Source organism: Molothrus ater, chromosome 20, assembly GCF_012460135.2.
Source record: "Molothrus ater isolate BHLD 08-10-18 breed brown headed cowbird chromosome 20, BPBGC_Mater_1.1, whole genome shotgun sequence".
NCBI classification, from domain to species: Eukaryota; Metazoa; Chordata; class Aves; order Passeriformes; family Icteridae; genus Molothrus; species Molothrus ater.
In genome coordinates this window covers 296834-320708 of record NC_050497.2, presented here as the reverse complement: position 1 = coordinate 320708, position 23875 = coordinate 296834, and the positions used below count along the sequence as shown (strand labels likewise).

At 58.1% G+C, this 23875-nt stretch overlaps 1 protein-coding gene across 2 annotated transcripts; it reads left to right on the top strand.

Moving 5' to 3' along the window:
- The first annotated feature begins 213 nt into the window (after positions 1–213).
- On the top strand, positions 214–23065 carry NPDC1 (neural proliferation, differentiation and control 1). 2 transcript variants are annotated; one of them, XM_036394131.2, is made up of 9 exons: positions 214–376; positions 13274–13417; positions 18534–18641; positions 18758–18931; positions 19047–19113; positions 20070–20154; positions 20305–20384; positions 20485–20581; positions 21532–23065. In XM_036394131.2, exons 1-9 carry the CDS (start codon positions 283–285, stop codon positions 21607–21609), a joined length of 927 nt encoding a protein of 308 aa, XP_036250024.1. In that variant the 5' UTR covers positions 214–282; the 3' UTR covers positions 21610–23065. The 2 variants fall into 2 exon arrangements, with proteins under 2 accessions (XP_036250024.1, XP_036250025.1); XM_036394132.2 differs by lacking the exon at positions 13274–13417.
- The last annotated feature ends 810 nt before the right edge of the window (positions 23066–23875 follow it).

Genomic DNA, 23875 nt, shown 5'->3' with positions numbered 1-23875 from the left:
TCCAAGGTCCCTGTCCAGCTCTCTGGAGCCACCCTGGGCCCTGGGCCGGGCTCTGCGGTGCAGCACTCGGGGAGCCGCCGGCTCCCTGATGCCAGAGCGCTCCCGCCGGGGGCTGCGGAGGCCGGGCCTTGGCGGCGGGGGTGGAGCCCAAACGCGCTGGAGCCCCGCCCTCCGCCTGGCCCCGCCCCGCCCCGGCGCCCGCAGCCGCCGCGGCCCCGCGTCCGCTCGTGTCCGTGTCCGTGTCCGTGTCCGTGTCCGTGGACGTGGACGTGGACGTGGACGATGGTGGCGGCCCGGGGCGCTGCCGCCCGCCGCGGAGCGCTGCTGCTGCTGCTCACCGCCCTCGGATCCTTCCGTCTGCGCCTCGCCCGTGCCGGTGAGTGCCTCCTCGTTCCCCCCACTCCCGTCTCCGTGTCCTCTCCCTTCCCCCGCGGATGCTCATGTCCTCTCCTACGACGAACCCTGGTGCAGTTGCTCCCCTTCTTCTCCCTCATTATCCCCATCCCCACCAGGGATCAGCATCCGTGGGTGTTCGTGTTCTTGGGTGGAGCAAGATAGGAGGTGCCCCCGTCACAAAGCCCCACGGGGGTTTCTCCCACCCCGCAGCGCTCCCCGGGGACGGGCAGCGCCTCCCCGTCACTCTCCTGCCCGCTGCTGCAGGCAGGGGCCTGGCAGCGGGTGGTAGCGCCGCAGGGCCGGTCCCCAGCAGCTGTTTGAGGGGGCTGGAGGGACCCACAGATGTGGATCCTGGAGTGGGGAAGGAGCACGTAGTCATGGGAGCGGCCTCATGAAGCACCTTTATTGGTAGGAAAAAATTAAAACAACATCAAAAACCACAAAGAAAAAAATAAGGGCGCTGCAGTGACCGAGCCATCCCGGGGAGCCTCCGGGGGCTGCGCTGGAGGGAGCCCTGTTTGCCCAGCTGTCTTATTGCCCCGGGAGCGGCCGCAGCACCGCCCCGGTACACCAGTGACGGTGACATTTCTGCTCTCCGCCGTGGCAGAAGGAATGGGTGGCCTTCGCGCCTTCCCGTGCAACACCGCCCTAAGCTGCCCTGCTGTCTGCCTAAGGGTTGTTTCGGGGCGTTCAGGTTTGATGTGTTTGAGTTTCAGGGTCTGGGTTAGGACATTTCCCCTCCTGGGGCGTCTGGCACTGGACATGCTCCGTGTCCTCTTGCGCTGTGCCCACTGCTGGGGCGCGCAGAGCTGTGATGGGCACAAACAGCGGCCCCAAAACCCCGGCCAGCCCCAGGCCCCGTTGCTGCCTGCGGGGAAGGCTGTGGCTGCCCGCCCCGGGGAGGTGCCGTGTTCCTGCCTAGGTACGGCCTGTCTCGGGCAGGTGCTTTCCGCCTGGCTGCCGCAGGAGCCGGGAAGGGCCTCCTGGCTCCCAGCATTGTTTGCGAATCCGATATTGTTTCCCTTCTCGGGCTCCCGGCAGGGCAGACGCCGGGCCGGCGGACGCCGGGCAGGCAGCCTGCTGTCACCGGGGGCCGGGTGGCCTCTCCGTGCTTCTGAGGGACGGCGGGAAGCTGCAATATCAAAACGTCTGTGTGTTTCCACGTCGGAGGGTTGGAGGCAGAGGTGGGGATGCTCCTGCGCTCCCTCTCTTTCCACGAGCCAAGGCTGGGGTAGCCCAGCCAGAGGTATTCCTAACACAGGCTGAGATGAGAGGAAGGAGATCCAGGCTCAGATGAGCCACCAGTGATCCAGCATAATCTCTGCTCCTCCTGAATTTAGGGGTTAGTGTGGGATCATCTGGCTTGGCAGTGCTGGTTGGGCTGGGTCACTTGAGGGGCTGCTGGGGTGATTGTGCCCGGGTGCTGTCAGGGAGTGGTGACAATTTCCCCTTTCCTTCCCCTCCCTTCCCAGCACTAGGAGGATGCTGGAGATGAGGTGAGCATGAGGGGCCTGGCACGACATCAGCAGCCTGTTCCAGTGCTGAGATATTGCATGCTCTTGGCAGATGTGGGATTGGATTTTCAGCTCAACCTCTTTTCCCTGAGAGAAGCTAGGGATGGTGTCTTTGCGCTGTTCCCGACAGCAGCATCCCATTGCCAGGAGTTTGAGGTTGTATGGCATGTGGCAGTGGGGAGCTCCAGGTAGGTTTCTCCTGGGGATGGCGGAAGAAAATATCCCTGGGATGCTGGGCAGGCAAAGGAGTCTCTGTCCCAGCCCTACCACCTTTCTCTGAGTGCACTGGGGCACAGGAAGCATTGGCTGTTTCTTCTCACTTTATAATTGTCTTTCCTGGGCAGATGGGGCCAAGCTTGGCTTTCTCTGGGGGTGACTGCAAGGTGGAGGTGGCAAGCCCAGGAGCAGCTTCTGTTCTGTGGTATGCTGGTGAAACTGGCTCCTGGCAAGGAGGGAGCCAGGGAAAAGGTCCTGCACTACCATACCCATGTCCTCCTGCCTCTGCAGCTCCATCAAAGCTTCTTCAGAAAGCTTCAGGGGGTTGGCATCTCCTTCTCCTCCTCCTCCTCCTCCTCACTTTCCTTGGCTGGCGCTGCGACCCAGAGCCCCTGCAGCAGATGCCATCTCCCGGGATGCAGCTGCACGTGGCTCAGTAACATCCTCATCTTGCTGTGAGCCTGATCCAAGCTGGAGGAAGGGCAGCAGTGCTTTGGAGGTGCTGCAGGTGGTTTAGGTTCGCTTGCTACTCCTCAGCTGGGCTTTTTTCTCCCACGTGTCTCTATGCATCACACCAGGCTTTGGGCAGAGGGCCTGCCTTGCTTCGTTTTCTGGCTTCATTTCCTGGAACATGAGTGACAGCCATATTTCTCCCCGCTTCTTGAGTAACTAGATTGCCAAATTTCATCTATTATTATCCTTGTTATTATTGTAAACAAAAAACCCAGTTTTCCAAATGGGATGACAGGCTAGAACCCCATTTTTTAATAATCCTGAACCCCACTGCCACAGCCATCAGTCCACATCCCAGACATCTGGAGAAGATACTCAGCAAAATCTGAATTTTGTTTCCAGTCCAAGTGACCCATTTGGCCATGTTTGACCTGCTGGCTCTGCACTGCTGCTCCTCCTCATGCCGCTCTGCAGGGACGTGGGTGGGAGCACAGATGCTGGTGTTGATACTGGCTGCCCCTGCTCTGCAGTGATGCAGGTACTGCTCAAACTTCCCAGCTGGGCATGGCTAGGCAGGAGCCATCCCCTGGGAAGTTCCCAGGCTCAGCCTGTGGTGGGACTGTCCATCTCTTAGCTTTTCCTCCTTGCCTGCTTGTCCATCGCTGCACTGGGAACAGGCTTGGGACACAGTGGGTGCAGTAGCCCCAGGGACCCCCATGCTGACCCCTGAAGCTGCTGCAGCTCCAAGCCACTCTTGGGAGCAAGACATTGGGACTGGTGCTGCACCTGTGGTGCTTGCAGGGGCCTGGCTGCCTTGCCAAGTGAAGGGAGTGATCTCAGCCCTGCAGCATTCTCTGATTTGGTCTGTAGGTAGCAGCCCCAGTTTTTTCTTGAGGCACAGGAAAGGTTGTCTGGGTCCCCCTTGGGAGTGGTGGCGGTGGTGGGCAGTGATCCCATTCAGTCACTCCATCCTTTCAAGCCTCCTGCGGTGGGGGGTCCTCTGCTACACTGGTGCAGACCAGGTGTTTCTCCAGGCAGCAGCTAGGGTGCTGCCTATGTAGTTTTATTCTTGGAAATAATGTCTCCACCTTGTTATCTGGGGTTACTTGTGCTCAGCTGGTTCTCCCTGTGGGAAAGGAGCCCTTGTGGGCATGAGGTGTGGAGGAGCTGGGATGTGCAGCACAGGCATCCCACAGGGCTCCAAGGAGCTGGTACCCATGCCAGGGACATGGGCAGGGCTCCGTCTGCAGGCCTGAGGAGGGGAAATGGGTGAAAAGATGTCTGATAATTCCAATTACAGAATCAGCATCAAGGAAGAGTTTATGGAAGAGACAGGGTGAAAATCCCTCATCCCTTTTGCTGTAGCTTTGTGGGGACTCACAAATCCATGTGCACCCCAGCAATACCCTGGGGATGCTGATGCGTGGGGAGCTGGAGCTCAGGGTGGGGAGACTGGGATTCTGGATCCAGGGGCCTGCTTGCACTGTGCAGGGTCAGGTCCTTTGGATCTGCAATTTCCTGGCAGCTCTGGAGACTGTTCCCCCACCCCAGGGATCCCTCAGTTCTCAGAGAGCCTGAGTCTTCCCACAGCTCAGGGGAAGGTGCATCAGTGTTTGCCTGAAATGTCTCTTCTGGGCCATGGGGGTATTAAGGGAGGTAATCGGCTTAGCCCTGCCGGGTGCTTCCGGGGGGGCACAGCATCAGGGGGTGACAGTGTGGTCAGGGCACTGGGGACACGGAGGTTGGTGGTAGATGCTGGAGACTAGAGGAGTGATGGGGGCTATCAGGGGTGACAGTGTGGCAGGGGGAACAGAAGGGGTCACGGGATGGACAGTGTGCTGAGGACAGGAGAGGTGTGGCGATGCTGGAGACAGGAGGGGTGATAGCACAGTGGGGACTCTAGGAACGAGAAAGTTAATGGGTGCTGCTGCAGACAAGAGCGATGGGCATGTTGTGAACAGGATGGATGGTTTGGTGCCCAGGGACAAGAGGGCTGATGGGATGGCCTCTCCCCATGTGCAAGGTGCTGGGTCCCTGGGCACAGGGTACAGAAGCTGCCATCAGTTCCACCCCTGCATTAAATCCATAAACACTATGCCCTGGTGCTTGGGCCCCACCAAGAGCTCTGGGTCTGGTCCCCAAGGGGGGTAGTGGCTCCCCTGGGCCGGCTGGTCCCAAAACACTTGGGCCTGACCCCAATGCTACTGCCAGCACTGAGGTATCTCTCTCCTGTGCCTAGGCATAACCCAGCACTGCTGCTGCTCCAAATGGCAGCTGCAGGCCTGTAATTAGCCACTTTGTGAGCTAACGAGAATTGCAACAGGAAGAAACTGGCCGTTAAGTGCCTGGAGTGAAATTTGAATTGGTGGAAGGAAACGCAGCCAGAGCAGGTCCTGGTCCCTGCCTTATCGTGCCCTGGAGCACCATGGGCTGCAACCGCCCATGTTAACCCATGCACACTGTGGCACATGCTGGGGTACTACTTCCTGCACAGACAGAGGATGGCAAAGCTTTTGAGAGGTATTCCCTGTTTGAGTGGGAACCCATTGCACTAGGTGGGTGACATGAGAAGTGACGTGTCAGTTGAGTGCTGTCAGGGACCCTGACTCATCATGATACAGGGGTTCCCTGGGCTCCTGGCCTCTGTTCCGTTCCTACAGAAAGGAGATTGTGGTGGGGTTGGAGACAGGAGGTGTGGAAGGTGCAGGTCTCCAGTGCACCCATAGCACCCATGGCTGCTCTTGTAGGCAAGGAGCTGCTCTGCCTTGGGGACTTCATCATCTCGCACCTGTCAGAGGGAGTGAGAGGGCCCTAAATCAGAAGAGAGGGCAGCCTGGTGAGCTGCTGTAATGTGACCAATCCTGCAGCAATCATTCCTGGCTTCCTGGCTAGGAAGGAGAGGGTTTCCCTGAGCTGACTCTTCCTATGCAGCATATACCCCAAAATCTCTGGGTCCAGCTCTTTTGGCACCATCTGCAGCCCTTTATCAAGAGCCCTTGGATGCTGCATGCACCAGCACCCCTAGGATGCAGCTGTGCATCCCATGGACACCCAGTTTCTGTGTTGATGGGGCCTCTCAGTTGCTGGGTTCTGCTCCATGGGACACAATGGCCCTGCAGGTCTTTATCACTGGTGGTGGCTGAATCAGTGCAGGCATACCTGTGGGTGCAGCCACAGCAGGGTGGATGCTGCAACCCCCGCATTTCTGCCTGCCTCTGCTCTTGCATGTCCACCAGCATGGAGGGTGCCCACCTGGAGTCCCCTTGATAGCCCTTGTTCCAAAGGCTGTTGTTCCAAAGACTCTTCTTTGAATGGCTGTTCCAACAGCTATAAAGGTTGGCCCCTATTGCTCCAGCACTCGTGGGTGAGGAGCTATGTCCCCAGGCATCTGTTTCAGGGTCATGGGCTGGTGGGAGTACCAGGGCTGGTGCCAGGCAATGACTAGACAAAGGGAGCTGGACAGACAGAATCCCCACCTTGAACAATGCTCCACCTGGAACAGCAGCTCCACTCTGAGCTGCTGGAGGCATCAGCAAAATTTTGCTCTTTCCCAAAGGCTACAGGATGTCTCTGGTGGTGGTGTGGGATGCTTTGGCTTTGCTAAAGGGCATCTTGGCCCTAGCAGGTGCAGTGGTACTGCTGCTCCAGATGGATATTTCCAGCCCAGTGGTGAGAGTGCATGGGAGCCTGTGTCTGCTTTCACATGACTGAGCTATGGTGGCCCCCGGCCTGGCAGCTCCTTGGGTGCTGAGCTGTGGGGTGGGCTGCCCTCTCCCACCTCCCTGCCATCACACAGAGAGAGTTAACCCAGGGCTGTGGCTCTGCTGTGGCTCAGTGGGCAAGTGTGTACCTGTGGGGTGCTCTCCTGCTCCTGGGTCAGTGCCCAGGAATGCCCTTAGGAGAGAGCTGGACCCCACTCCCTTCCTTCCAGACTGCTCAGTGTTTCAGGTGGTGTGCTTGCTGTGCACCACAGCCCTGGCCACCACCTGCTTCACTTGTGATGTGGTGCAAAACTTGCCCAATAAGAAGGGAATTAAAGAACCCAACCCCAGCCCCAGCAGGCTCAGTGCATGTGCAAAGTTCATTGGTATTTACTTGAGAAAAACCTGATAAACAAGTCTCCAAGTGGGTGGTTCAGGCTGCAAAGAGCAGCCAGATGCACTGGGATGAGGTGGCACATTGGTGGCAGCCTGGGGTCCCCAGCGTAGGTGTGCAGGCAGCGAAGCAAAGCCAGCACCAGGTTTGGGTGGGTAGGCCTGGGGAAATGGCATATGGCACCTGGTTTGCCTTTGGATTTTTTTTTATTATTTCTTCTCTTCCTGAATATCTGAAGCCACTTGTGGCTGGAGACCCCCTGGCACAGCAGGGACACAGGGTGGGATGCAGTTGTGCACATCCTGGGTGTGGCAGCCTCTGCAGGGCTGCAGTTGGGGCTGTCAGCATTCAGGGTTGTTGAGGCTGGGATACCCCTCGCTGGCTTGATGCCTTCCACACCAGCCACAGGCAAGGAGAGCAATGTTCTCTACTACCTCCTGGCTCTGCCCAGTCTCTGCTGGGGTCTGGATTTGTGGTTTGCTGGAGCGGTTTCCAACCATCCTGGTGCTATCTCCTGTTCCTATGGCCCTGCCAATCCAGCTGTTTTGTTTGCACAGCAGGCAGGCTGCTAGGGCAAGGAACAGGGATGTTTCTGGCCTAGTTAAGTGCTTTGAGTAGTGATACAAAATTCCATTCCCTCAGCCTGCTGGAAATTGCCTGGTTCTGCCCCAGCCTGGAATCACAGGAGCAACTTGGAATTTTGGGGTGCTTGTAGATGGGGTCTCCTCTAGAGCAGGGACAGACTCTGGAGGAACACTGATGTTTGGGAGGCAATGTGTTTGGGGATGCCGAGGGCTTGGCATCTCCCCACCTCTGCAGGAACCTGGCTCAGCTCCTCCTGGCCCTCCCTTTCCCCCTTGGCATTGAACGTGGAGCAGGACAAGGCTCTGGAAGCCCATCCTGATGGCCTCAGGGCTGCACCATGGGTGCCCACCACACTGTCTGTGCTGCCTAGCCCAGGGCTCTGGGTTGGTGGCCCCAAAGCAGCAGCAGCTAGGTGAGGATGGGGGTGGGAGGTGGGAGTGGGGGGAGTCGTGAGGATGAGGCCTTTTTCCATTCTTCCTGGGGGTGGGGCTGTGTCTGGTGGGACTGTCCCATCAGTGGGACTGTCTCCTCGGTGGGAGCAGGGTGCAGTAGAGGTGTTTGCTGTGCAGGGATGGGGAATGCTCCCAGGGGTTCCCTACAGGTGTTCCCTGTCCCGAGTCTGTGGCACAAGGCTGCTGGCACTGTTTCTTGGCCATGACAGAAACTGTGCTGGAGATCATCTCTGCCAGCTGGGCCAGACTTCAGCACCCACCAGCCGAAGCTGGGAGTCAGGACACAAGCCTGGTGGCTTCAGGGATGGGAGCTGGTGACATGTTGCATCTGCCTGACCAAATCTGCTGAAGCACAAAGAAGCATTTCCAGCTGCTCCCTTACTGGTGGACTAGCATACACCGGTGCTGCTGCAGGATATGGGGTCAGACTGGTGGCTGTGGCTGTGCCACATGCTCTGTCCCCAGCGGTGACGTGATGTGACCAGCATCCCCCCAGTCCTGGTTTGTGGGGTCAGCGCTGCTCCACTGTCTCTGGGGGAGAGGGGGCTTGGCTGCTGCATTTTCAGGGGCAGGGGCAGGAGCACGGCAATGACATGAGCAGCTGCTGGCAGTGGCACAGGGACTGCCCCAGCAGCAGTGCCAGCTGTGTCCAGGAGTGGGCATTGCTCCAGGGGTTCAGCCCAGTCCCCATCCACCTGCTTCCTAGTGCAAGAGATAGCAGGGCAGGTGGATGCAGGCGGGTCAGGAAGCCCACCAAGTTGTGGCCACCAGTGGAGTGTCCATCCTGCAGTCACTCTGTGTGTCACTTGTGACTGGTGTGTGTCACCTCTGCTTGGTGTGTGTCACCCGTGGCTGGTGTGTACAGCATCCAGCCTGGCATTGCTACTGCAGCTGCTGGCAGTCACTACCGCTGACTCACTTCAGGAGCCACATCCCTGGGTGTGGGGCAGTGCAGGTGAGGTGCTGAGGGGGTACCTCAGCAACCCCTGCTCCTGCCTGCTGCGGAACAGCAGCACTGCCCCTGCCCAGGGAGGCTCTGGACAGGGGGAAGTGAGACCTCGAGGACTGAGGTCTGATGGGGGCATCATGCCAGCCTGCCTGCCTGATGCCTGCCCGCCAGCCTGCCCTGGGCCTGCTCCAGAGTCCTCCTTCAGAGCCAGGAGCACTTTACAGAGCTGCGAGGGAGCCACGGCCAGTGCCAGCTGGCAGTGGAAGTACTGGGAGGGCAGGCTGCAGGCAGGGCCCTCAGCAGTTCCCACATTATCTGGCTGGAGGAGGAGAATGAGGAAGAAGAGGAGAAGGAATGACCTTGGAGAGGAGCTGGCAGAGACCACACCACTGCAGGCCCTGCGGGGGCTGCCACCGCTGCTGGGGTTGTGTCATGGCCTTGCTATGGTCTTCCCTCAGCCTCAGCCAGCATGCAGGGGCCCAACGTGGGAGTGAGACCTGCACCCTGTTCCCCAGACACCCCGATATACCCCCTCAGTTGCCCATGTCCCACCAGGGGCCATGTCCTGCTGCCATAGAGGGGCCAGACCCAGTGGTCCTGGGCAGGCTGCTCTGTGCCCACGTGGCTGTGCAGCCAGAGCCCTGTGGGCTCAGCCCATGCCCAGTGGGCTCTGCCAGCTCCCACTGTTGGCACTGGGGCTGGCAGCTGAGAGGGAGGCTGGGTGTTGGTGTTGCCAGGACCTTAAACATTCACAGCAGTACTTGGTGCTAATTAATTATCCTCTTACGTTCACTTTTATCTCTCTATCTGCAGCAGTGACGCAGCGGGGGCAGTCCCTGCCTCCCTGGCCACACAAATGTCCTCCTTGGGTTTATTTTTGTTTCTTTTTCACCTGTATGTTTTGGCATGAGTATGGAAGAGCTGCTCCATCCAGTCTGAGACTGCCAGTGGCTCTATGCCCTGCCTGGGCACCCCCTGTCACAAGCACTCTGCTGAGTGCCACCCTGGATGCCTGGCACAGCTCTCCCCAGGGTGAGTCCTTGGGGATGGAGCTTTGTGCTCAGCTTTTCCCCATGGATAACACATCCAGAGGCCTTGCTGCTCACATGACTGTGTTTCTTCCTGGGCACAGGTCTGTTCCTGCTTACGTGTGTCCCCAGCTCATGCCCACCTGCTGTGTCTGTGCCAACTGCTGTGTCCGGTGCACCCGCTGGTCTTGGGCTGGGGTCCTGCCTGCAGGGAGTCACTCAGCTCCTCTGGCACCAGCAGCTCAGCCCAGGCTTGAGCTCGGTTTAAGGGGTTACCCCAGTTGTGCTGTTCTGGGCTCCCTGCCCACCTGCACAGGAGTTGAGCACCATGGCAGGGCAGTATCAGCAATTGGAGCATCCCCTTCCTCTGAACACCCCTGGCACATCTGGACAGCAGCATCCTGGCTGGGCTGTGTCTGGTGCTGGCTGCACATTCCATATCATCCATTGCTTGCTCCTCTGGTCTGTACTGTCCTGCTGGCAGGGCCATGCAGGGGTAGGGTCCTTGCAGGACCCCAGCTGGACCCCAGCTTGGGTCCCTCTGCCCATCCCACTTGTGGCCAGGCCATGCTGGGCTGCACTGGTGCTAAGCAGGGACCGTGGTTGGGGTGGGGGGATCCCAGACTCCCCAGATTCAACAGCAGCCCTGCAGCTGCAGAGGCAAGACAGGGAGCTGCAGCAGGCATCCTGGCACTGTTAACAGGTGGGTGGCATGGTGGTGACATGGCTACAGCTGGGTGGAATTGGGACCCACATACTGTGCCAGCCCAAGTACTCTGCCTCAAGGTGAGTGTTCATGAGGGGGGTATCCATGGCCAAAGTGTTGGGGAACCCAACGTCTGCCTGCTCGAGCACTGGACTGGTGGCACCAGCCACAGGAATGTGTGAGTGTGCAAGGGTGGGGCAGCATTGGGGCAGTGTAGTTTGACATCACCACAGGGTGGCAGCAGTCAGGGCTGGATGTGCCCATGTGGCACCTGGGTGGTGGCACACTAACCCTAACCCTAACCCATCACCTAGCATGGCACTGAGGTGCCCACTCCCACCAGCAAAGGTGGGCTTTGAGTTGGGCTTTGAGTTGGGCTCAGGGAGTAAAGCCCCTGTGGGCCCCCTCAATCCACAGGGTGCCCACGCAGTAATGCCAGCTCACCAGTCACTGGCTGGTGACACATGGGGAGCTCTGAATTGCAGCCGGTGACAGCTGGGCAAGCACAACTCATTCCTCAAACAGAGATAACAGCCTTCACTGGAATCCAGCCTGGGCTTTATGTACCCAATTGCTGGACTCTGGCTCGGGGCTCTGCACCCATCACTCATCACAAGGTGGCTCTGAGGCTCTTGTCGATGTCTGGCTCTGTTGGGGTGACCCACACTGGGGTGACTTCCTCCGCCAGTGATCAGCTTCTGGCAGCACCTGTTTTTTTGGGAGGAAGTGTTTCCATGAGCCTGTGGCACAGACAGGGGCCCCTACAGGTGTGTTCCCCACTGCCCCACGGGGCTGTAACATGTCCCCAGCCTGAAGCTGCACAGTGCCACGACCTCCTCCTGCCCTGTTTTTTAAAACAGAGTGGCCTTGAGAGTAACCCTGGGGAGGTGAAGCCAGGAGCCAAGTCCAATTTCTGTGCTTAGACATCTGATTATTTGCCCATTAAGCACTAATTGCCCCCTAGCCACATGGCCAAGCCCCACACTATCCCCAGGGAACAAACAGTCCAGCAAAAAACCCAGCTCCCATGGGCACAGTGGACACTTTCCCCCCCTCCGAGCGCACCCCCTCCAGGCAGCTGTGCCTGCTGTGGGGGTCAGCCAGCACTAAAATTGCAGTTGGTGCATCCTTGCCAGTGGCAGCCGAGGTGGGGAAGGTGATGACTTCCTCGTGGAGTGGAGCGGAGTGGAGTGGAGTGGAGTGGAGTGGAGTGGAGTGGAGTGGAGTGGAGTGGAGTGGAGTGGAGTGGAGTGGAGTGGAAAGTTGCCTGGGCACAGGCTGGAGGTTCTTAGTAGCAGCTGCACCCTCTGGGGAGCAGTTTGATGGTGAAATATGGCCATGGAAAAGCAGGGGGTTGCATATCCCACTTGTGTGGCTTTGGGGTGATATCTTTCCTGCACCCTTGCTGGGGGAGCAGAACTGTCATGATTTCATGATTCATCCTCTGCCGGTTCTATCCTGTTTAGGACTCTCAGCTGTGTACTTGGTGCTGCCCCCATCAGTGCTGGAGTGCGCCAGGGCTGTGCCGGGTGTTGCCGTCCCCCGCGGCAGGGACAGGCAGGTGGCCCGTGCATTGCTGGTGCCGGTGTGGGCAGCGAGGGCTAGCAGGGACTGCTCGGGGTGCGTGGGCAGGTGCTGGGAGCCTGTTCCTGCTATGATTCATTGCCAGCCTGGCCCTGCTCCCAGTGCAGCCCCACAGTCCTGCTCCCTGCCTGCTGCTGCCTGCGGGAATGCTGCGGGCGTGGTGAGGGACAAGGTGAGGGGCAGAGTAGGGCAGATATGTGCCACATCCTCAGCCAGCTATGCAACCCCATCCAGCTGTGGCCCCATCCAGCTCTTCCTCCCACGCACAGTTGTGCCCAGCCTGAGTGCTGGGTGCACTGAAGGGCACCTGATTCCACAGCGCCACCACTTGTGAGGGAAAGACACTCCAAGCTGCAGCAGGACCAGCAGTGTCACCATCAAAGCCGGGACCCCATTGTGCCCCAAACAGCCTCCTGCCACAGGTGGTACTGAGTGCTGGCCCTTTGTGTCACAGTTCCAGTCTGTCTCCAGCTCTGCACATGGTTTGCCACCATCACCTGGCCCAGGACTCAGCTTTGTGTAGGACATGGGGACCTTGTGCCTTGTGTTCCCCAGAGAGGTTCACTTCCTGGGATGAAGACCCAGCCATGATGGCACTGCCATGGCACAATGGGTTGGTGAGGCTGGACCTGGGGGACTCATGCCTGTATCCAGGGAGTGGCGTGAGATGCCCCATGAAACTGTGAATGAGGTTTGGGGTGCAGTTCAGTGCCAGGGAGGGCTGGCTCCCACTGCTTCCTGCAGGGAATCCTGAAGGGATGGGAGCCTAAGTCACAGCACTGTCACATCCCGCTGAGGCTTTGGGGGAGTTTGTGACTTTTGATTTAACAGTCACCACACCAGCAGCAGTCTGTGCTGGTTGGATTTCATCTCCCCATGCAGGGCAGGCAGCAGCAGGTGATCCTGGTGCTGCAGCACTCCCACATTGTGTCCCACAGGATGGTGGCACCCTGGGGCTGGGGACCCTTGGGGGGTATGGGCACTGCATGCATGCTCATCACTGCAACTGCCTTGTGAATGTCATGGAGTCACAGACTACCTCAAGTTGAAAGGGACCCATGAAGATCATCGAGTCCAACTCCTCGGTAATTAAGCTCGTGATTAATTCCAGGTGGTAATGGCCTTGTGGAGGCAAAGTGGGGCCTTGGGGCAGCTGTGGTGAAGCCCATTGATAGCCGGGAGCTGCAGCAGGGCAGCCTGGGGCAGCTGGGTCCCACTCCAAAAAGCTGTGAACAGACCTAGGGGTGTGTTTGACCCCTCTCCTCCTCCTGAGCTGTTTTGTCCTGTCCCCACAGCAGCATCGTGTCCCCGGAGCCTGGACTGTGCCCTGCAGCGCCGGGAGTTCTGCCCGCCAGGCTCAGGTGCCTGTGGGCCCTGCCTGCCCCCATTCCAGGAGGACGACCACGGGCGCTGTGTCCAGAGGCAGCTCTCACCCAGTGGTAGGTGCACCCGCCCTCTGCCCCTCTGCCTGCACACCTACCCTGCATCTCTGCAGCTCTGGGAGGTTCTGTGCCTCAGGACAGCCCCCCCACCCCAGCAGCACCCCATGCTCTTCCTTTTTTCCATGGCAGCTGTATCTCTGTGGGGACAGCTGCTCTTCTCCCTCTCACCCCACTCACCTCAGCTGAGGGGGTGGTTTTGGGCTGGCAAGCCCATCCTGCTCTACGTGCATCCTGCTCTGGTGATTGGCCCCGTCAGCACTGTGGGGAGCCTAGGACCTCCAAGGACTGGAGAAGGACAGGCAGCTTCTGGGGATCTCCAGGATATTCATGGTGTGCCTGGCTCTTCCAGGGTTCAGGCTTTGCAGGAGCAGAAAAGCCATCTTCAGCACACAGAGCAGTGACTCATGCTGCCCATGGCCTCACCCATCCCAGGGTGCCAGTGGGATTTTAGTGCCTGATTCCCTTTGGTTTGAGATATTGGTCGGTGGTTCAGGACTGATGTTTCCTCCTTGGGTGATGCCCAGCATCCATGCTGGGAGGACTTGAGTCAGCTGTGACGGGAGGACCACTCCCTGGCTGCACACCAGGGCACCGAGGGCCGTACTGGGTGTTATTCCTGGCTCTGTCCCCTAGGGATCTAAGGGGCTGTGGCAGCCTGGGTGCAGCAGCCTATGGTCAGCCATCCCACTGCTACTGCAGTACTTGAAGGGTGCTCCCAGTGCAGCTTTGGCACCTGTGCCCCTGGTTCAGCTGCAAATACAGTGCTGGGAGCCAGTCATAGGCATATTTTAGCCTGACAGTCAACTCTTCATGCAGCTTGGAAAGCTGTGGCAGAGTTATTTTTGTGCCCCCTTATCATGGGCTCACCTCACAGGTAAGTTAAGACCATAATTATGGCTTCACACAATTATTTATTGCTATAAAGTGGAGTGGCCTCTGTGGCTGGGGAAGAGGCCAGGACTGGCCACACCCTCAGGCTGTTCCTGGTAGGTTCTGCTGGGGACTGCCTGGATGCAAGGTACTCTGGAGCACCTCTGAGTCACCTCCTGATGCAGAACGTATTGGTATCTCCCCCAGCCCACCCTTCTCCACCTGCTCTTCACTCCCGCTGCCCCCAAAAGTCTCCTGCTAAGGGGTTCCCAACTCCTGGGGAGCTTCTAAAAACATGCAGGATGGACAAGCACTGGTCATTGAACCAGGGAAGCAGGTTCCCCTGCATCTGAACTCGATGCAGACATGGAGAGGTCCTCTGAGTTTTAGGGGATTGCTTTGTGTTGTTGAGCATGTTCAGGGTCTTGTTGGGGTGCAGTTGGAGATATCCTTCACCCATGGCTCTGCCCAGGTGGGCACATGGAAGATGTCAGAACCCAGCATGCCTTCAGTGCCATTCCTCCTAACAGGAGAATTACCCTGTAAATCAGAGGGGAGACCCCCAAAGCAAGACCCTTCGGCTGAAATGAGAGGGATGGCTGGGGGGATAAGAGGGATTGGCACAGGAATATGGTCTAGACTTGATGTTTGACAGCAGTCAGTGCCCCTGCCACGGGTTCTTCATTCACTGGCACTGAATGGCTTTAGCAGTTGTTTATAGTTCATTTTTTAATGTGGAGTCTTGAGAGCAAATTCCCCTCTCGCAAGGGCTGCACATGCGCTGGCATCTCCATAGCAACCCAGCTCCTTTCTGAAGGATGTGGCCACAGTTGCATCCTTATGCAGAGAGATGCAGGACCATGGTACCATCCTCTAAGGACCCACCATTGCAGGATGGTGACACCAAAGTCTCTCCCAGTCCTATCCTGTTGTCCCAAGCAATGCTGCTAGCTTGTGGCAGCAAAAGTGTGGGGCTGTGTTAAAAAAAAAAAAGGGGATCTCCTTCCAAATCCTTTGTTTTAGCATTCTGAGGATGGCCAGCTACTCTTGGCAGGGAGGCACCATTTATTTTTCAATGGGGGCTTTCTTTCTCATCCTGCCTGTACCTTTATCTGGTAGCAGCACTGGAGAGGGCTGTGAGGATGAAGAGGGGCTGTGATAGCTGCATTTAGGGGGAGATGCAAAGCAAACAGGGGGCTGCTGTAGCCCAAGGATGCCTTAGCCTTTGAAGGGGATACCCATGCAGCCCTTTTGCTATGTAGGCAGACCCTTTAAAGGGTTACACATCCTTGAACCACTTGTGACTGCTGGTGATGCCAGTCCTGGGATCCTGCCACTGTGCCATTCCCACTGCTTCTGGCAGGAGCCAAGGATCCTCTCCCAAAAGCAGCTTTTTGAGGTGAAAAGCACCATTTGGGGTCTCAGGAGGGCATGTGAGTGTTCCTGCCATTATGTGTAGGTCTTTCGGCTTACCTGGCACAGAGGTGAGATGGGATGTATGGAATCTGGGTACACTGCATCGCACAGCTGGCTGTCTGCACCTGGCTGCTACTGTCTTGCACAGGGCTCTGAGCTCCCCAAAATCCCATTCACTCCATGGTGCTGCATGTGTCTGTGCTGTGATGGGTTTGAGTGATGTGCTTTGAGATAGTTGGTCTTATCCTGCTTCTGCTTGACCAGCATGGAGCCCCACTGGGCTGCAGGAAGCACTTTGGGAAAAGGGGCCTCAGCTCACAGACATGGATGTTCCTCATTCCCTGCCCGCTGTGCTGCCAGCATCAAAGAGGACATCAGCCATCCTGGGCAGGACTATAGAAATTAGTGGATGTATAAGAATTTTGTGCCCTCGTGTGGACACTGTCAGTTACAGGTTTCCTCAGCCCAGGGAAGAAGCCTCATGTGTCTCTTCTTGGTCCCTGTTTCCCCAAACTGTCAGGGTAGGTGTGTGTCCCAAGGTTGAGCCCTGAGGAGAGGCCAGGGGCAGAGCAGAGGGACTGGGGGGCTGTGTGCCAGCCTGGCCATGACATCCTGCTGCAGCACTGGTGGCAACTACCATGAGGGGGCACCCACACCCTACACAAGCCCTGCCTGCACCCCTGAGTGCCCCTGTGCATGGCCTGAGTGCCCTGTCCCTATCCCGTCCATGCCTGGTGTGCCCTCCCTGGACACTGTTCCTCCCCCACATCTCTGCTCCTGCTCCTGGGGCAGTCAGGCAGGAACTGGGGCTCACCTCAGCCCCCTGTTCCCTGGAGCAGCTCAGGGCCAGCATCTCACACACCCACAGTGCCTGGCAGGACCCAGCCCTCAGTGCCCTCAAATGCGTGGTGGAAACTGTGGCATCACTGGGGGAGGTTTAGCTGCCACACAGAATGGGAGGTGGGCAGCTTTTAGCCACTTGAAGACAATGTGCTGATAAAGCTGGTTAGTGCAGGTAAGTGGCACAACCCAGGCCCTGCAGCAACACCGGAACCCCAAACCACTGCCTCAGTTTCCAATGTTCCACTTGACACACCCCCACAGGGTGGGAGACTGAGGGACCTGGCAGCTGCTCTGGCTGCTTTTTCAACTTTATTTTCCTTTTTCCAGCCACATCACATCCAACACCAGCACAGCCTGGTGGTGGCACACATGGGATGGACAGGGTTGTCCCCTATGGAGACAGACTTTTCCCAGAGTGCAGAGGTGAGCTAGAGCCAAATGTCCCCATCCCAGGCATTAGGATGTCCTCTGGCACAGGGCTATCCCAATCCTGGGCACAAGGATGTCCCCCTAAGGCACAGGGCTGTCACACTGGGTCCCATGCAACTCCCTTGCCCATTGGGAGACGTTGGCCCTGTGCTAGCACCTTGTCACCATGGCACTCACCTATTGGGCACAGCACTGGCACAGCCCCATCCTGGCGCTACTTGACCATGGCACTGCTCTGGGATGCAAATAACAGGGTGCAAAGAGCCAGGGAAACCCAGGGCTCTAGCTAAGGGTAGGAGGCTGGAGGCAGTTTGGGGACAGCAGGGCATGGAGGATGTAGGGACAGTGACTCTTGGTGCTTTTGTTTAAAGCAAGAGTGTCCCCCTTTTCAATTGTTTTTTGGCTCATGTGATTCTGAGTCATGGGGCAGCAAGGTGGCAGTTGTGCATGGCTCCAGAGGGAATCAGGGTTTATTTCCAAACACTGGATGTGAGGACAGATTCCAGAGGAGATGTAATTCTTATGACCTTGAATTATGTGCCAGTACCACCTTGCCTTAGTATGTCTGGATTTAGGCCCAAGGGCTTCTCTTAGGGGACAGTCTGAATATGGGCAAAAGAAGCAGGGATAGGATGGGGATTGAGATGGGGACAGGGATGTCTACTGCCTTTGATGTTTGAGTTTAATCCTGTTAAAAGCAGTGGTGAGTGTCAGAGCTGGACTCTGCTTGATGAGCCTGAGAAGAGCGACTCCACTCTTGCTGCAATGCTGTCACCTCAGGCCAGAGTGGGAGTCCTGCCTGTGCCTGATGCTGCAAGAGCCCCCTGAAGAGCAGATGTGTCTGGTGGCCACTGTGCTGGGACATGGGCTTGGACAGCCACCTGTGAGATGCTGCTGGGGCCTGCCCCTGGGGGTACATCCCTTGCTGAATGGGGCTCCCAAAGGAGCTGCATCCCACCAGGCGCTGGGCAAGAACCAACCCCTCTACTGGAGCAAGGGCTCCCATGCTCTGCTGAACAACCAAGCTGAGCTCTGCTCTGGGGTGGCTCCAGCCACTCTGCTCTATAAAGGACCCTGATCTATTTTTGAGGTGAAAACCAGTGTTTGGGGTGTCCCCTGACTGTAACTGTGCTGAAGCTACCCCTCACCCCTGAGGCAGGAAGGCAGATGGGGAGTATCTGTCCTGGTCAGCTCCCATCCTTCCTTCCTTGGAGCTGCTGTGTAACCCCAGGGGCAGGTGCTGCACACTGGGTGCTGGCACCCTGCCCTCTCTCACAGAGTCTGCAGGACCTGCTGCCTCTGGCATGAAGGCAGATGCTGTTGCTCCTGATCCTCCAGAATTTGTGGGGTGAAAATCGCACTGAACGCAGCAAGGATACCCGTGGGTCTCGGGGCCCAGCTTTCAGAGAGCTGCATCTGAGGGGCCTCAGACTGAACTCCACCCGTGTTTGCTGGAGCTGGGACAGGAGCTCCTTCTTGGGGGTACTGGTCTTGCCCTGGGGGTGGGCACACACCTGCACCCCACAGTGCCCATCTCACACCTGTTCTCCCATAGGACGGACCTCTGTTCCCAGCTTGGAGGCAGAAATTGATTTTCTTGCGGATGTGCTGGCCCGGCAGGAGGCTCCTCGCCACCACCCACTACAGGATGGCAGACCCAGGAGTAAGTGCTCATCCCTGTTCCTAGCAGTTCCTTGCAGCCAGACCCTGCACCCCAGGCAGGTTTGCCTTCTGGAGCTGCCTGGACACCACTCACCACTGCTCTGTCTTCTCCTGCAGCCACCCTGGTGCCCAACAGTGGCAGACAGCGTGTGGCCAGTTGGCTGAGAGATGGGCATCTGCAGCAGGGTCCCGCCAGCACCATGGCAGCCACCACCCTCCCTACCACTGCCACTGTCCAGAAGTACCCGGTGGAGGCGTCCCCCATCCCTGAAAATGACAACATGGTGCTCGGTGAGACCCTGGGACTCAGAGGAAGAGGTTTCACATCCTCACCAGGGAAGCATGGGCTGGTGTCACCATGCTGCCAGCTCACCTGCTGTCCCTTGCTGTCCTCTCCACCTGGCAGGGCTGATCGTGGTGTGCACGGTGGCCGGGATCTCCGCGCTGATCGTGGCAGCCATCTGCTGGTACAGGTGAGCTGGGGCTGCGGACAGTCCCTCAGTGACCCTGTGCCCAGGGCAGTGTATCCCCATGCTTCCCAGGCATGAGGGGTTGCAAGAGAGGCACTAGTCCTCCCAAGGAGCAGCATCAGCTGGCTGGAGCAGGAGGACAGTAGTGAGACACCTCTGTGCCAGATGCAGGCTCCTGGGAGCAGATGGCACCTGGTGTGGGCATCACTGTGGTGCTGGGTGCTGACACTGCCAGCACGTTGGTGCCTTGTGCCCAGGCCCCATGGGATGGAGGTGGTTATGCCTGTCATGGTTGCCATCACAGGGAACAGGGCTGACCCTCCAAGGGTCACTGGCTCCTCAATGGAGTCGTCTGCTTCTATGGCTCCCCATATCCTCTAGGATGAACTAGAGAAGTCATTGTGCCTACAGTGGGCACTGGTGAGGCACCTCAAATCCTGGGTTCAGTTTTGGGTCCCTCATGGCAGGAAAGACATTGCAGGTCAGGAGCATGTCCAGAGAAGGGAATGGAGCTGGCGAAGGGTCTGGAGCACAAGTCTTATGAGGAGCAGCTGAGTGAGCTGGGAGGGCTCAGCCTGGAGAATGTCCCCCTGAGCCTGCCTATCATGCTCTGCACAACTCCCTGACAGGAGGGGGCAGCCAAGGGAGGGTCAGCTCTGCTCCCAGGGAACAAGGGACAGGATGAGAAGAAATGGCCTCAAGCTGTCTCAGGGGAGATTTAGGTTGGATATTAGGGAAGATTCATGTAAAGGGTGGTCGGGCATTAGGCTTCAGGAAGGACTGCCCAGGGAGGTGGTGGAGTCACCATCCCTGAAAGTGTTCAAAAAACATGTGGGTGTGGCACCTGGGGATGTGGTTTCGTTGTGGGCTTCGGCAGCGCTGGGTTAATGGTTGGGCTTGATCTTAGAAAACTTTTCCAAACTTTGTGATTCCCTGATTCCAATGCCCCTTCCTGGCAGGCTGCAGAAGGAGGTCAGGCTGGCACAGAAAGCAGACTATTCAGCCCAGCGAGTAGCCAGCCCCCTGCCCTATGACAAGATCTCGGTAAGGCGCCCATATCCCTCCCTGTGAGGTGTTTGGCACACGGGCCTCAGTGCTCTGCTGGAGGTATTCCCACATGGTGGAGGCCCTCCACCAGCCAGTCTGGGGCCCTCCACAGCCCAGTCTCCACAGTTTTTCCTGCTCTCTCCACAGCCTGGGGACAAGACGCTGGCTCAGAGTGCCCAAATGTACCACTACCAGCACCAAAAGCAGCAGATGCTCTCCCTGGAGAAGTAAGCAGCCTGGTAGCAAACAACGTGTCCTGCCATTAACTGGGATGGTCCTCATCATCCCACTGGGTTTCACCGCCTCTCTACATCTTCTTCCCACCAGGCATAAAGAGGAGCCCAAGCTGCCAGACTCAGCATCATCCGATGAGGAGAATGAGGATGGAGACTTCACCGTGTATGAGTGCCCTGGGCTGGCTCCGGTATGTGGGTGCAGGAGAGCCAGGGGTCCCTGTGCCTGTGGGGGTGTCCAATAAGTGCCTGGGACGTGCCCTTCAGTGTGAGGAGCCTTTTCCACATGTACTTCATCAAACTTAGAGGTGGTCCAACCTCTGCCCCTCTGTTGCCCCCATGTCCCTGGCCAGCTCCCACTGAAGCTCTCCAGTGGGCAGGAATGCATGTCCTGGCACAAGGATTTCCTTGGGAGCAGATAATTAGAGCAGCCCTTGGCCCACCTGACCCACCATCCCTCTGGCGACGGGGGCATGGTCACCGCTCCTAGGCATCGGGGCTGGGGGGACTCGTCCTTGTGCCCTCCCAACGTCTGGAGCGCAGTCATGCGACCCCTCACAGCCAGAGGGTGTTCTTGGCTAGCAGGGGACTTTGGGGACGGGCATAACAGCCCTGGCTACAAAGAGCACAAAGGGACGAAGAGGAGCCTTTTACATGGTAATAGCTGCGGAGCGCGGCCATCAGGGCCCAGATCGAGGGTCATCAGTGGGTCTTTACAGGCCCATTAAAGGGCACTTGATCGCAGGCAGGCAGTCTGGACAGGGCATCCCATTCCTGCCAGCCGTGCTGAGGGGCCCATCCTGGGGTCCCCAGCCTGATCAAGAAACTGTTCCTGCCAGCCAGGCTGGGATTGCTGTCCTGGGGTCCCCAGCCTAACTGTGGGGTCCCATCCCACCCAAGACCTTGAGTTTTACACATCACCCCACCTCATTCCCTCCTGCCAGGGAGGCAGCACCTTTCCAGGGTGACGGAAGTCCTGGTGTTTGTCATCCATTGCAGCCCACTTGGTAGCCCACTTCCCCTCCTCCCTGCCGGTCTGAGGTTGAGACCCAAACCCCTTGGGCTGGGGCAACTGAATCCCAACCTGCTTTCTGACCTCCCGCCTTTTCTTTCCCCCATCCCTCCCCCGCCACCACGGCAGACCGGAGAAATGGAAGTGAGAAACCCGCTGTTTGACGACTCCTCCCTACACCCCTCCAGCCCCAAGTCGCAGCAGTAACCGCCCCGTCTCCTGCGCTCCAGCTTGCTGCAGACTGGGCCCAGTGGGGTGGCCGTGCTGGAGGAGCACCCACAGCTGGGTCGAAGGACGCTGCCAGACTGTTCGACGCCTGCCCAATAAACACCCACTAACAGCTATGGGGGGGATCGCCCCCGTTTCCAGCGTCCTTGTCCTCTTTGCTGCTGTGATCGCGTCCCTGCATTGCCGTTTGCTCACAGCTCTCGTGGGCGCAGGGGGGCGGCTGCTTTGGCATAGAAATTGGTGGGGGACGGGGGGGGGGGGGGCTGCGGCACTGTCCCCTGGCTGAAGCTACATAGCAGCTGGGAAGGAGCCAGAGAGAAGGTCAGAAAGCAGAAGAGAGCCAGGAGGGCTGGGCACGCTCATGCCTGGCATCAGGGCTGCCAGCCTGCCCAGAGCACCTCTGCCAGGGATGGAGCCTTTTCCTGGAGCAGGTGGCATCACTAAGGGCTTCAGTCCCCATTCTCCTCCGCCCCAGCCTGGGCAGCTCCTGGCAGCAGGATAGTGCTCCAGGAGCCAACAGCAGGAGCAGCTCAAGCAGGCACTGGCATCACTCCCCAGGCTGCTCCTTCAGATGCTGTCCTGTGTTCTGACCCCATTAAGAGTGCTGGGCTTCAGGACAGTCCCAGTGCTACTGTGGCCTGGGAGCCCACATCAGTCTGAGCGGGCAGAGGATGGGCTCTATCTTACCCCAGGCCTCAGCAGGGTAAAAGCTCAGAAAAAGTGTTCAAGGTTTTGTTCTTAAGCTTATGTGGCTGTGGGGGAGGAAGGAATAGGACTGGAGGGGGCTGGGGTGGCTTGAGAGGGGTAGCCAAGGCATGGGGGCTTTGCTGTGCTGCTTCAAACCCCACAGAGCCCATGCCGGGGCAGCATACCTGTGGAGCCTGACACTGTGCATTCTCTGAGCATCCCTCTGTGGCAGGTGACAGTCTCCACTGCTCCATCCCAGGCACCTCTTGGGCCCCAGACACTCCCTGCACCCCTACGTTGCCCACATCCAGCCTGACAACATGTTCTTGCTTGGAGCCCAGTGCTGCTCCTCCAACCCTCCCAGGTACATAGGCCATGAACCCCTCCAGTGGAAGGTCCAGAACAGGGTTTGGGTTACTTTGCACAGATGTGGCTTCATGTCCAGACCCTGTTGTGGACTGTCACAGGCACAGGTCACCGGTTGTGCTCACTGGAGCCATTGCACACTCAGGCAGGCATGGGCAGGGCAGGCAGCAGTGGCAGAGATGTGCTGGTGAGTGGTGGTGGCATGGGACCGTCCCTGTCCCTGGCGGGGTGGCTGAGAGAGGCCATCACGGCACAGATTCTGTCCCCATGTCCTGCGCTCCCCCTCCCCTGGGCTGCTGCCACTCTTCCCACACCTCTCGTTGTTGTTGTATGAATTGTAGTTCTTTTAAAAGGAGATTTTATTAAACGACCATGTTTGAGACCCATGCGAGTGTGTGGTGTGGGGCCCGAGGCTTGGGGGGCTCCTCTCGACAGCAGGGTGGGACAAGGGGACAAGAAAGGAGGATGCTGTGGTCCCCAAACCTTCCCTAGGGAACAGTGAGCAGCCATTCTGCTTCTGCAGCTGGAATAGTGTTCAAATCCTTCCCAAGGGTTTTCCCAGGCACATAAAGAACCGGGGATAATTTTCTTGTCTTTCAGTATTTGCCAGGTTTCAGCAGGGAAAGGTCGGTGGGAGCCCCCGCACCCAGCCCTGCAGCACCCACCACCCACCCCCCCTCCGCCCCTTGCCCCCAGGGCCCTTAGCACCTCGGGGATGACAGATAAGGGCTATCGAGTCCCCGCATTGTGTGCAGCCCAGTTCCTTTGATCACGCCAGCCCCCCCATCAAGCTGATACCATCTCTCCAGGTTTCAGCAGCCGGAGGTGGGTGCTGACTCACCGCCAAAGCACCCACCCAGGATGCTCCTCTCATGGGAGTCTCCAGCTGCACCCCTGGGCAATGCACACCCCAAATAACCCGAGATGCCCCCAGGGCTCAGTCCTGGGAAAACCCAGCCTAGAACCCACTCCTCTCTGCCGAGGTCCCCAAATTTGTCCTTCCTTTGCTCCCACAATCCAGCAATCTCTCTTGGAGCACATCCAGACATTTTGGGAAGCTCTAGCTTAGAGTAAAATTTGACTGTTCTGCTGGGAAGACCCCCTTGCTCAAGGCATGGAGGCCACAGGAGCCCTGTGTGCCCTGGGAATCCCTGTCCCTACCACACATCCGGGCATGGAAGAGTCATTTGTC